Consider the following 13,152-nt stretch of genomic DNA (forward strand, 5'->3'; position numbering starts at 1 on the left):
CAAACCAAACTCAGCAGCATATAAAGAGGATTACACACCATGACAAAGTAAGACTTATCTCTGGAATGCAAAGTTGATTCAACATATAAAAATCAGTGTAATATACCACATTATCAGAGTGAAGAAAAAACATGATAATCTCAATTGATGCTGAAAGACCATTTGACATAATTCAGTACCCTTTCATGATAGAAATGCTCAACTAGGAATAGCAGGAAATTACCTAAACATAATAAAGACCATATATGAAAAATCTACAGCTAATATTATACTCAATGGTGAAGAATGAAAGCCTTTCTCCTAAGATCAGGATCAAGACAAGAAGGTCACTTTTCTTTTATTCAATATATTATTAGAAGTTCTAACCAGAGAAATTAGGCAAGAAAAAGAAAAGACATCAAGTTGGAAAGGAAGAAGTAAAATTTTCTACATCTTAGATGTAGAAAACTCTAACGTTAAATTTCACACACAAAAATATGTTAGAACTAATAAAAACTTCAGCGAAGTTGCAGAAAAACTAACACAAAAAAAGAAGTTGCATTTCTATACATTAACAATGAATAATCTAAAAAGAAAATTGAGAAAACAATTCTGTTTACAATAGCATCAAAAGAATAAAATACTTATGAATAAACTTAACTAAGCAGAAAAAGACTTGTACACTGAAAACTATAAGACAATGCTAAAAGAAATTAAAGATAACACAAATGGAAAGACATCCATGTTCATAGACTGGAAGAGATATTATTGTTACGATATCAATACCAGCTAAAATTTAAAATTAAGACTGCTGCCTCCCTGTGTTCATTAACTCTAATCACAACATTTTGTTGATCCCTACCAGTTCTCCACTTTGAAGCACCCATCTTAAACTTAAACCAACTAAACCCTTATCTCAAATTCCTGAAAATACCTTAACCTAACATTCTTCTTTTGAATCATTACCAAGACTGTCAAGTTGATGTTCCGCCTTGCTACAGGTTAATAACTTGACTTTGTTTGATCAACAGGTTTCTGTGGTGATCTTTCTAAGGAGTCAAAAATTGACAGTCTTATATTTTTGAAATATAAATGGAAATCTTTAGATATGAAATAATATAATTTCTGAGATCTATTCTAAAATTAATTTTAAAATGGAGATAATAGATAAGGGTACATAAAATTGGTCATAAATTTTTGAAGAGGAACGTTCATTATAATATTCTGTCTACTTTAGTATTTTTAAAATTCTTTGTAATAATAAAAAAGTTATTTTTTTCAGTCCTTAACAAAGATGTTAATTAAGATCACAATAAAATTACACTACCTGACCATGACTACCAGGCTCATATCCGGAAATCATCATGTCAAACATAACCTAAGTCATACTGGATTTTGCAGTTCTGCTACTGATGAAAGGCCAGGAAGAGCAGAGTGGTTACAGATTTGAGAGAAACAATTCTTTTTAATGTCCTCCTAAATACAACAGTTCTTCTGTAGCCCTAGGAGTAGATGTAATCAACTTAAATTTGATATTTAAATTTAAAAAAGGGGAGTAGAGAACATTTTCTGTGCTTTATTTATTCAGGAAGTGAAACTGCTACAGTCTGCTAAATTCTTAGTTGTGCTTAGAATGTGCTCCCTCCTACAGTCTACTCTGGAATCCTGGACCCGGAAATTTGCAGTTATTATGATTACACACACACACAGAGTGATGCTCAATTTGAGGTTTCGAATAGCTATTCCTATAAGTTGACTTTTCTGTGCATTTGTATCGAGGAGGATCCAGCTCAGGTTGATGTCCTGGGAACCAGTGAGGCTCTCGCTTAAATCCTGAGGGAAGAGAAAAAAGAAGGAAAGACAAGAGGAATCAGCCAACAGCAAGGAGTCTTAGTAACCAATCACACTCTTACTTCTGAGGTAATAGAGAGTGAGTTCGGTCAACAGTGAGAAAAGAGAGAAATCGTGCACTCATTCATTCACTTATTCACTCATTCAGTTTACTTATATTTGAGTTCCTCTACATTCTGAGCTCTGAGTTAAGTCCTGAGAATATAAGAATTAAAAAGAATAGTCCACCTACTATGGGTTGAAAGTGGCTTTTTTTTGTTGTAGCTTGCATCATATGTTGTTTCAAAGTAGTGTCCAAACTGAAAAGAAAAAGTAATAGATTAAAAATATAGGAGTCTATAACCAATAATGGGAAATAAAGAACACAGTGACATAAATTCTAACAGGCTCTGTCATATCGACATATTGACATATTGACTAGAGGTCTATATGTCATTACTCTTTATCCTACTAACTTTCATAACCTTTGTATACTTGTTTGTTTAAGAGTGATATAAGGGCAAGATGCAGATAATGACAAGTCTAGGTAGGCAAGGACTTGGGGGAAAGCTAGCCTGAGTCAGAAAACACTATATATTTCTGCAGATGAATAAAGTTCAAACAGAAGCAAGAAAAAGAGAACTATCCATCTTTTTATTACCTTACAATAATTTAATATTCAACTTGGTAGTAAAGTGGGATAGGTATTCCAACTGAGGGCTGCAGCCCTCCTCCAACCATTTCACTGAACAGAAGCCTCAGAGATCTTAGCATTGGAAGTTATCAATTCCTGCATCTCAAATAGCCACTTGTATTTCTATTGCTAACAGTAGGAAATAAAGAGAAAATTAGATTACCTGGGAATGCAAGGGTTTGGGCTGCATGATATTTTTTAGGTCATATCTTTCCTGGTTCCAGTTGCCCATCAGGGTACGGTTTGAATAAGCATTCTCATTAGTAGTGCATCTCCATCCATACTGGAAAAACTTGGACATATCATTCCAATCTGTCCATACTTCACCATGGCCATCTGCATTAATGAGGCTGCCATAGTGTGGATTTGCAAGGAAACAGGTGAGGAACTGTCTCTGGGAAAAGGCAAGAATAGAAAAGCTTGTTGCACAAACCAGAGAGCAGAAAAGACATCCCCTTTTCACCCTTGTCCAAGCGTAATGTAAGCACACCTTACTAAGGATCTAGGCTTTCCTCCCAATTCAATTGTTGTCATTCTGTTTCTTTTTCTCCAGGTCCACGAGTCCTTTGACCTATCCTCTCAATCAGCGGTAGCAGATTACTATAGATTAAATGCTCCCTCTCAAGAAGACAGGAAAACTTTAGTACCCCCAATACTATATGGAGAATTAACTAAATATTCAGGTACTTTTGAGATGTGGGAATTTAAGGACTAAGAGTATTGCTACAAAGACAATAGGGAGAAGTGAGAGTTGGAAAACTAGATAACACAATAAATGATCAATAAATTATAGTTTCCTTCCTTCTAGGCCCAGTTCAAATGCCACTTATTCCATATGCCTTCCCTCAACTTGTCCCACACAGAACTTTATATTCATATCTTTCTATATGTATAACTTGCTACCATATGTTAAGAGTTCTTGAAGTATATGTCAAATTCCTTATACTGAATTGTACATTCCTTGAGGACAAGACCTGTGTCTTATTATCTCATCCTCTCCTTCTGCCTACCTTCCCAATCAATAGTGTTTTGCACATATCACGTGCTCAACGTCTGAATTTTGATTTTTTGTAAGAAATCGAAAGCCTAACAATTTTTATTTTTGACCCCAAAATGAGTCTGGTCCCTTGGCTTAGGAGCAAGACAATACCTTCCCCGAAGAAGAGTAATTTGATGCTGAATCGCTTCTGTAGTTTGAAGTTTCTATAGGGGAGTGACAGAAAACCTTATTCTTCCAGTCCATGTTGTTTAAAATAAGAGATGTCACCAAACCTGGACCTCTCAGTTCTCCAAGCAAAGGAAGAATATAGATCACCCAGATCACCATGAACAGGTGGCCATGATTTGGGAGTCACCACTCACCCGCCTTTCCACAGGGAAGGACAAAGCCAATACTATAGGTTTAAAGGCAACTGTCCTCACACCATGTGCCTTTTATGAAGAGAGATGTATGTACTGATGTCAACAAATAGCATGATGACAAAAGAGTAGCTGGTCCCACAAAGTCCAACAGGCCTAGTACTCAGATTGTGGACCAAGGTGACACTGTCCTAGGGCTGTAAGGACAGACATCACCATCCAGTCAGTTGTCTACTCCTGGAACCTGGGGCTTATCTTGAACTTTGATTTCTCTTTCAATCCCTTACATCCATCCAATCACTAGCTCTTGTTGATTTCTGAATCAGTCCACTACCCTCCATCTCCCCTGCTAAGTTGCAATTCAGATCACTATCAGTCCTAGTCTCTATTACTGCAGTAGCTTCACATCTGATTTTCTTGCCATCAGTCTTGTTCTCCAGTCCCTCTGCAGAGGAAAGCAGGACTTTTCGAAAATAAAAATATGTGTCATCTTCCTATTTAAAATCTTTCAGTTTCTGGCCATTGTTTCAGAATAAGGTTCAGGCTTATAATGCTCTATAAGACCCGGCTTCTGATTAACTTTTCGGTCTCATCTGTTACCCGCTCTCCCTCTAACTACTTTTCAGCCAAACTCAACTATTGTTTCTCCATCATGCTTTTGTACATATTGTTCCTACTGCCTCCTTACTCCTCTTGACCCAGGTATGGTATACTATCCTCTCCCCTCCTCAGCTTTCAACTCAAGTTTCAACGCCAGGGAATCTTTACTCTTCTTCTGTATGCTAGGATAGCACCCCGAATTAATCCACTTATATATAGCATGGCATCCTACTATATTAGAATTGCCTCTTTTGCTTGTGCATCCTTCACCAGACTGCAAGCTCAGTGAAATCATAGGCCACACCTTGCTCATCCATATATCGAACTGCCCTCACAGTGGCACTTAATAGGCACTCAAATATTTCTTGAATAAAAGGCAGGAGATAGAGGCACCTGGAGAGATTCTGAGCAGCAGAGACAATGGACAGCAGCCATTTCAGGTGAGATGAAAGCTGTTATAAAATCCTCTGCGACAGGAACTTGCCGGACACAGCCTAATCTCTGCTTGGCCTCAGCCCCGCCCCGCTTCCTTCACTCAGAACTTGCTTCACCCTCGGCCTGCCCTTCTGCCCTAGTGACTGCTTATGACCTCATGCAGGTGTGACGAAGTCGCTCAGGGCTGCCCTCGAACTAAAAGGCATTTATTTTGACTTTCTCGATGGGGTAGGGGAGTGAGGGGACCGGGCACTCCGCGTCTTGCTTTTGCACTCATGGTTATTTTCCTCCAAGGACGTCGCTGTACTAGTTTGTCAAGGCAACCGGGCGCTGTGGGTGCGTCATCGACCAGCGACGAGTGAAGAAGGGACGGCACGAGACCCGCGAAGGACGTGACGCAATAAATGAGCGCCTCTGAGAACGCGAGTGGGGAGCAAGTTGAGACCATGGCCTCTCGGCGCCTCCTGTTGGTTGGGGAGGGGAATTTCTCCTTCGCCGCCGCTCTGAGCGAGACCCTGGACGCGAGCACTAGTCTAACCGCCACCTGCCTCCAGCGCCGGGCGGATTTAGCCCAGGACCCAGTGGCCCAGAAGAATCTGCAGCGCCTGCGCGAGCGAGGTAGCGAGCTCCCCGCTACCCCTGCGAAACCCCGCCCAGCTGCCTGCTTGGCTCAAAGTGGAAGGGGTGGGCATTTGGGGTTTCAGAGAAGGTGGGGATTGCTCTTGAATGTCTCATGGGCATTTACAGAAAGTCCGCGCTGTGCTTAGGCGTGAGTTGTTTCGCACGGTTCAGGTTAGGGAAGAGTTTTCTCTAGTTCCAGGTGTTAAGACATCCTCCTGTCTGTATTTCGTGCTAGGTACCAGGATACATTTTGGTGTGGACTGCACCCAGCTGGCAGATGCCTTTGACCTGCACGACAGGGAGTTTGATCGAATTTGTTTTAACTTTCCGCACTGTGGACGCAAAACTGGAGTAGCTAGGAACAGGGAACTGCTTGCTAAATTTTTCCAGAGGTGAGGAAAGGAAATCACTAAAAGCAAAATGTTTAAGATGTACATTACATAATGCACTCAAACATTTTAGTTTGGGAAATTAGGCATATGTGTGTAAGTTACTACGGTAGGTTTAGAGAGACTATAAAGCTTCAAAGGAACCCAGAATCGAGTTAGAAAGGTAGACGTATAATCCTAAATGTTAAGTAAAAGCAAAAAATAATACGCTTTTGGGTGTGTAAAGGGAGGATCACCTATTTTTGATAATGCAAAATCATGGTATCCAGTATAGTCTAATGGCTAAGAGCATGGATTTAGGAGTCAAACTGCCTGAATTCAAATCCACACCTACCACTTAACAGTTGTGTGATTTTAGGTAAGCTTACTTAATCCTTTTTTGCTTCATCTATAAACTGAGGATATTAACAATAACTACCTTATAAAATTATTGTGAACTTAAAACAGTGCTTAACACTAGTACACCAAAAACTTGATACAATTGGAGGTCTCTTTGGGTCATAGTTGTCAACAAACTTTTCATGGAGGCAGTATTTTAAGTTAGTATTTTAAGTATGGAATTTTAATAGGAGGGGAGTGAAAAGAACGTTCTCCAGGGGGAAGAATAGTCTGTTCAGTGAATCATGTATAGGAACTTTGCAGACATTGACCTTTCTATGACATACAGATGAACAATGCAAATACCAAGTTGGTAACACCCTGGTCAGCCACTAGTATCAGTTATGAGTTGAACATTGAATTTACATTCTTATTTACTTCCAGCTACTTTCTTTGCAAGTTGGTAACACCCTGGTCAGCCACTAGTATCAGTTATGAGTTGAACATTGAATTTACATTCTTATTTACTTCCAGCTACTTTCTTTGCATGTTCGCACAAAAATAAATGCGAATGGGTATGACTGCATTTTAATTATTTGACAGCCAAACCATGTATATACAGCTAACTCTTGTGGTAATTTCTTCTTGTTTCTGATAAATGGCTGGTGTACCCCTCCTCCCATTAGCTGTGCAGATGTTCTTACAGATGAAGGAGAAGTCCATGTGGCATTGTGTAGAGGACAAGGTGGGACTCCTGCTGATAATCCCACAAGAGAATGGCACAACAGTTGGCAAGTGGTTGCCATGGCAGCTCAGGGGGGATTCATTTTAAGTGACGTGCACCCCTTCAGCTGCGAGGCTATGCCAGGATACAAGTGCACTGGATATAGGTACGTAATAACATAGGTCTAACTAAGCCTTTTCATTTCTCTCACTAATGGTAAAAAAAAAAAAAAATCTCATAAACAAACTTTTTCTTGCCAATTTCTCAATTCAGTCTCTAGAAATACTTGCTTTCTTTAATGACAGACTTCATACTTGGTGTCTATTTTGCCAGGAGTCAAGATAAATCTTTTCATGTAGAAGGTGCTTTGAACCATATCTTCACCCGGAGCTTACCCTTTGAAGGTTCGCAACCGAGAACCTTTAGGATCAGACTGGGTGACCAGTGGTTTTCCTTTCCAGAACCAGAAGCACTTGCAGGAAAGTTAAACAGGTAACTTATTTTACCAGAAACCACTTATATCTCTAGCTGTATCCTGATTAGGTTGGTGGCAACCATATGTTGAATGGATGCTACATATACTGTTTATGATGTTGGTACTGTGAATACTTGTCAGTCTAGCCTACATAAGCCTCTTTAGAATTAACAGTTGTCATGTTTTCTGTTATATTGTAGGGGTGGTGGTTGTCAGAATTCTGAAATACATGATATCTCTGTTTATGGTGGTTGATTTCTTTGTCTCCTTTCAGGATCAACTTAAGGATAATTCTTTTTATTTATTCAGCTATTTGTATTTTTAATTCTAGCTACATTGTAATTATTATTTTAAGTTTAAACAGTTATTTTTTGTGTGTGTTTAAACAGGGGTTTTCTAGAAGCATCTTCATGTCATCCTATCAAAACCATAAATGAGAAACTGATTGCTGAATTGGGCAAAGCTTTCCCTCTAATAAGGCTGAAGTGTTCCTTCCCTTTGCTGCCACAGGGAGGCACCAATGTTCTCACTTCCTGGAATTGTGACATTCTATCAGACGCCTTTTGGATTAAACTCCTTGAGGATAACTCAAATTCTGAGTCCTTGACTGGTGGGACAATACAAGAAATGGAGGACTTTCTAGTGTCACTTTCAGAATTTAGCCTTCCCAAGAACCTTGAAAGAAATGGTAAAGAAGAAGCTCATGAAGGAATCTATGGCCAAGCCAAGGTCTGTCTTAGACCTTCTCTCCTAGTTCATGCTCAGGCTGTCATCGAAAGACCAGACTTCCTCCCAGGTTCTCTGCACATCCTCAGTGGACCTGTCTTTCGGAAGTGCCTCGTCTTGCCTTTCACAATGCCAGTATTTCATGAAACTTTATTTATCCTTGGATTTAATCAAAATTTGAAGGATGGCTGTCTTCAGTCACTACTGGACCAACTGAAGGGCATTCTAGATAGCCTTCTGACCAAGACATTTCTGGAGGGGTCTAAACTGAGCAGTTCAGTGGAATATGTCTTTCAACCAAATGGGAAAGATTATATGATTAATGTGAAGTCTCATAATTTTGGCCCAGATTGTGCCAAGGATCTGACTATTGGGTCTGTCACATCTACTACAAGCATTATACACAAAAACCAGTGTTTTGTGTTTGTATGTATGAACTTGGACCTATTAGCCATGCTTGTCTGGGGTATCTCTGACTGGAGGATATTATGGACCTTTGATAACCGTTTCTTGAAGAATTTTGTCCCTGGGAAAATAGAACCCTTTAAAAGCTATTGTATATATCCTCCATGCTATGTGCATGATATTAGTTTTTGGTTAGATGAGAAAAAAGGATTCGATGAGCTAGAGTTTCACACTGTGGCCCGAGCAGTGTCCCAGGACACTGTCATATCCATACAATCCCTTAGTCGTTTTCAGCATCCTAAGACCAAACAAGTCAGTCTCTGTTATAGATTGACCTACCAGACCTGTGACAAGGCCCTTACCCAGCAGCAGGTAGCATCAATGCAGTTCCAGTTCAGGAAAGAGATTCAACAACGACTACATGTGACACCTCGGTAGTTTAGTAAATTCATTTCTACAGTGTGATTCTCATGAGTGTGAGATGAAGAAGACCAATTTGTACCTGGGAGACCTTTCTGGACTGTTTTTTGTTTTTTTTTTTTTTATTGGTAAAACCTTACCTTGTCACTGTAGCCACCATTGGTGACTCTAAAGATACCTGCGACTCATCACTTACAGACTATAATGTGACCCTCAGAGTTGTGCAGTATTTTGATCCTGAGTAATGAGGAGAAAAACAAACAAACATAAAACAAAACATCGTCTTATACTTTAGATGCTCTATTGCTGAAGAGGCAGGAGAACTTAAATATCTCGTCAAATATATATTAAAATATATTTTCCACACTGTCAATGCCTTTTCCTTTAGCTCTATAATATCATCTCACTAAATCAATTTATGAGAGTGGTTTTTAGAGTCAGGCCAACATTTATTAGCTTGGGTAAGTCACAAGTGCTCCATAATTAGTTTTGGTATCATTTTTATTTTGTGGTTGACTACTGTTAAAGTCACAGAACTAATGAGTGTCAGATTTAGAGTTTCTACTTTCCTCTAACTCTACAACCCATGTTCTTCCTGCCACTTTGTTACCTTACTTCTCCTTCTCTAGTCATCTTCAACAGTAATCTCTCAACTGTGATTTACTCAAAGTTTGTCCCCCTAGATTTTAGGGGCTTCTGCTGTAAGCATCTCTAAGGGACACTGTGAGATTGGCTCTGCCCAGGACTCTGAAGAATGGGGTACTCTAATGTGAATTAGTGTATGTTCTTGTTAATTAATAGGCTCCACTGATTGGAATTATATTGTAAACTTGTGAAGGAAATACCTGTCTCATTTATTCTTGTATTTGGAGAAAAGTATATGAAAAGGCAAGAATGGAAGCAAACAAATTAGGAGGTTCTTATGATAATGTAAGCAAGAGATAATGGTGGCCTGGACCAGGGTGTAAGAAGTTGTTGGACTGGGTGATAGTTAGAAGGACTTGCTGATGAATTAAGTATATGTGCATGGGTAGAGGGTGTGGAGTTAGAGAAATAGAGGAATCAAGCAGGATCCCTAGGTTTTTGACCTGAGCAACTGGAAGAATAAAGTATTGTTAATGAATGGGAAAACTGGCATAGGAGTAAGTTTGGGGAGTGAAGAATCAAGGGATCTCTTATGGACACATGTATTGCTTAGCTCTCTACATAGACTATAAGCTAATTAAGGGCACATAATATGATATATAGCTTTCTTCTGTCTCCAGTAGTGGTTAGTACATTGATGAGTTAGCATTTGAACTTTATCTTAAAATAAAGGCAGGGATGTCATGGGAGGACTATTAGGCAAGGGAGGGCATGTATTCCAAGCAGAGGGCATTTGGAGCACTTTTCAAGCTAATTAGTTGAAATGTAAAATGTGTATAGGAAGGTAGTGGGAGATAGGATTAGAAAAGCAGGTTGGGGCTGGAGTTCATGAAAGACTGAATGCTAAAACAAGGAGTTTGTACTTTTTTTGGCAACCGATAGGAAAAATTGAATTTTGATTAAGAAAGTGACACAAGAGTAGAGCTTTTGAAAATTAATTGGACAGTGTTGCACAGGATGAATTTGAAATAAGAGATCTCTGTAAGGATGCTATTGCAATAGTCCTAGATAGAGGTGGAGAGGGGCCTGTATTAGACTGAAATGAAAAAGAGATGAATGTATGAGATATAGCTAGGCTGGTATGTCTGAACTTGGTAACTAATAACTGCATGTGGGAATGGAGTGGTATGATCACTTGCCATTTTCAATGCTAGGGAATTTTTAGTATGAAATCATACTATAAACTAGTTTTAGGTACTTCAAAGGGTGGTAGAGAGCTCTGTGATTGGAAGAGTGGACAGTGTCAGGAGGAGGTGAATGAACGCAGAGAGTCACAGGCATGATATCATCAAGATGGCTGTATAAAAATGTCGGTATGAAATTAGGAGTTTTCTCCTGATCCAGTTGGAAGAGCACGCATGGGCTTTATTGTAAGTCCAGGGTTGGAATACAGCTCCTGGGTTGGGTTGGGCCTGGGTTGGAATATGGTGCCACCATTTCCTAGCTATGCAACCTTGGGCCTCTCACCTTCCTTCTCAATAAAACAAGGTTGTTATGAACATTAAATTTAAAAAGGATACAATCTATAAAATGTTTACTATAGTGCTGTAGTAGCAATTGCAGTCACTGGTGTCTGGTTGAATTTGCTGCACAGAATTTCTTCAGTCATTTCGTTTTCTTCTCGTTCTACATTCTACCATTTAGGGCTTTATCTCCCCGAAGCAGTTAATTGCTACAGGCTGTCCCACTCTTCCCAAAATACAGAGAGGGCAACTTGTCAGTGACCTTTTAAGGACTTCCCCTTTGGTAGGCAGCTGTGCTATGGTTTTTAACGGAATATTTCCGCGTACTCACCTTGTAGAGTTGTTTAATTACTTCGTATTTGTGCTTTCTTTTCAATGGCGGGGCGGGGAGTAAAGAATGGTTTTTGTAGGAGAGGGGAATGCTGAAAAGTGAAAGAAGAGAGAATTAGGAGGAATGCCCAGCGTATATGGAAGAGAGAGTTGTGACTGTAAAAGTCAAGTCTCAGGTACTGTTTCTTTTCTACTCAAGGATTTGCCCCAATTTGTCCCGTAACGCTGTAATTTAGTCGTTTCTGCGCATGTCAAGGTCTTTTGTCCCTCAGCGGACACGGTTTGCCAGCCAAAGCTATGTCTCCGCGCTCACGGCGTTCGTAGGGTGCCGAATTCTACACCTCCCCACCCCCCCACCCCGCTTTCTTTTTTAAATCCACGCTAGCCATGGCGAGCCGAGGGACTCGGCAGCGCCTGAAGGGAAGCGGGAGCAGCGGCGGAGACACAGCCTCCGCCGCGGATAAGCTGCGGGAGCTGCTGTGCAGCCGCGAAGCGGGAGGCGCGGAGCCCCGGGCTGAGTAGGTGTGCGGGCGCGGTGGGGGCGTGGCGGGCGGCGCTCTTGGGGCTGCCCCCCGGAGGGTCTCGCCCGAGCGGCGCGGGGCTTTGCTGGGGCTGGCTTTCTCACCGGGAGGGCCCGGCTACCTCTGTACGCAGGTCCTTCGGCTCTTCCTGGGCGGGTTAACGTTCGGTCTTCACCCCGTCGTAGATCCCCCACCTCGGGTCCAGTGTTTTGTGTAAAGAAACCCTGGGGTGCGGGTCCGTGTGGCCTCTGCCCCAGGCCCAGAGTGGGCTGGCGTCCTGATGTTTGAGTTGGCAGAGCCTCTGTCGGCAAGACCAGAGTATACCTATTTTGGTTGTCTTCCACCGCTTTCTTCATTCTCTCAAAAGTTCTGACCCTTTATTCTGATGCGTGGGCCCCACAACCTCCAGCAGCAACAACCACCTCTTTTCCCAAGACCAGGAACTGAAGGTTAGGACTGCATTCAAAGAGCTGTCAACATATAGAATTGGAAGAGGTTGGGTATCTTGCACTTATTAGGTCTTTATACATTGGAACATTTGGGGAAATGAATAAAGCCATGGAAAGTCATTACCCTGTTAAGAGAAGAAACAGAACGAAAGCTTTGTGGTCTTTAAGTGAGTAATTAGTTGGCATGGGATAAATGGAGCGTCATAGATACAACAAACAAAAGTGTGTGAATTAGTTTACGTCTGAAAAACAGGAAATGGAAGGAATGATTGAGGTTGATCTACTCAGAACAACTAAGGGCTCACCTTTATAGGTGAATAGTTCAGTGCTTTGATGTCCCTTGGCATTCTCATCCTTTCTGTCTAGTTTTAGTCCTTCTAGTTATCAAGACTTTTCTGACACACATATATATTTTTTTTGTTTCTGAGCAGGATCTCTGGAAACAAAGCAGGTCAAGTCTGGGCACCTGAAGGATCTACTGCTTTCAAGTGTCTGCTTTCAGCAAGGTTATGTGCTGCTCTCCTGAGCAACATCTCTGACTGTGATGAAACCTTCAACTACTGGGAACCAGTAGGTGATTCCTTTGTTGGCTTTTTTGTTGTTTTTTTATTGTTATTGTTCTTGATTTCACTGTTAGGGAACTTGTTACCAATCAAGATACAAATAATATATACAAGTGTGACTACTAGTAAAATAACTTTGTTTTCACTTTTGTACTCAAAGCTGATGGTTTACCTACTATTGAAGGCTCTGAGGAATTTGGCTGTTT

At 40.6% G+C, this 13,152-nt stretch overlaps 3 protein-coding genes across 4 annotated transcripts in view; 2 read left to right on the forward strand and 1 right to left on the reverse strand.

Moving 5' to 3' along the window:
• Positions 1 to 1,417: 1,417 nt before the first annotated feature.
• CUNH11orf1 (chromosome unknown C11orf1 homolog) lies at positions 1,418 to 4,995 on the reverse strand. 2 transcript variants are annotated; one of them, XM_011365411.2, is made up of 4 exons: positions 4,856 to 4,995; positions 2,667 to 2,897; positions 2,063 to 2,129; positions 1,418 to 1,812 (listed from the first exon to the last, which is right to left on the reverse strand). In XM_011365411.2, exons 1-4 carry the CDS (start codon positions 4,895 to 4,897, stop codon positions 1,625 to 1,627), a joined length of 528 nt encoding a protein of 175 aa, XP_011363713.1. In that variant the 5' UTR covers positions 4,898 to 4,995; the 3' UTR covers positions 1,418 to 1,624. The 2 variants fall into 2 exon arrangements, with proteins under 2 accessions (XP_011363713.1, XP_023389525.1); XM_023533757.1 differs by lacking the exon at positions 4,856 to 4,995 and adding an exon at positions 4,767 to 4,845.
• Positions 4,996 to 5,175: 180 nt separating this feature from the next.
• Positions 5,176 to 9,817, forward strand: FDXACB1 (ferredoxin-fold anticodon binding domain containing 1). Its single transcript, XM_023533756.1, has 5 exons — positions 5,176 to 5,515; positions 5,754 to 5,910; positions 6,912 to 7,115; positions 7,283 to 7,441; positions 7,814 to 9,817. The coding sequence occupies exons 1-5, from the start codon at positions 5,302 to 5,304 to the stop codon at positions 8,991 to 8,993; spliced, it is 1,914 nt and encodes a 637-aa protein (XP_023389524.1). The 5' UTR covers positions 5,176 to 5,301; the 3' UTR covers positions 8,994 to 9,817.
• A 1,869-nt stretch (positions 9,818 to 11,686) lies between these two features.
• ALG9 (ALG9, alpha-1,2-mannosyltransferase) overlaps positions 11,687 to 13,152 on the forward strand; it is an 84,954-nt gene continuing 83,488 nt past the window's right edge. The window contains exons 1-2 of the mRNA XM_011365412.2: positions 11,687 to 11,931; positions 12,815 to 12,953. Coding sequence (XP_011363714.2) covers positions 11,801 to 11,931; positions 12,815 to 12,953 — 270 coding nt within the window. The 5' untranslated portion in view covers positions 11,687 to 11,800. The remainder of the gene's footprint in view (positions 11,932 to 12,814; positions 12,954 to 13,152) is intronic.

This window comes from Pteropus vampyrus, unplaced genomic scaffold, assembly GCF_000151845.1.
Source record: "Pteropus vampyrus isolate Shadow unplaced genomic scaffold, Pvam_2.0 Scaffold110, whole genome shotgun sequence".
In the NCBI taxonomy this organism is placed as follows: domain Eukaryota; kingdom Metazoa; phylum Chordata; class Mammalia; order Chiroptera; family Pteropodidae; genus Pteropus; species Pteropus vampyrus.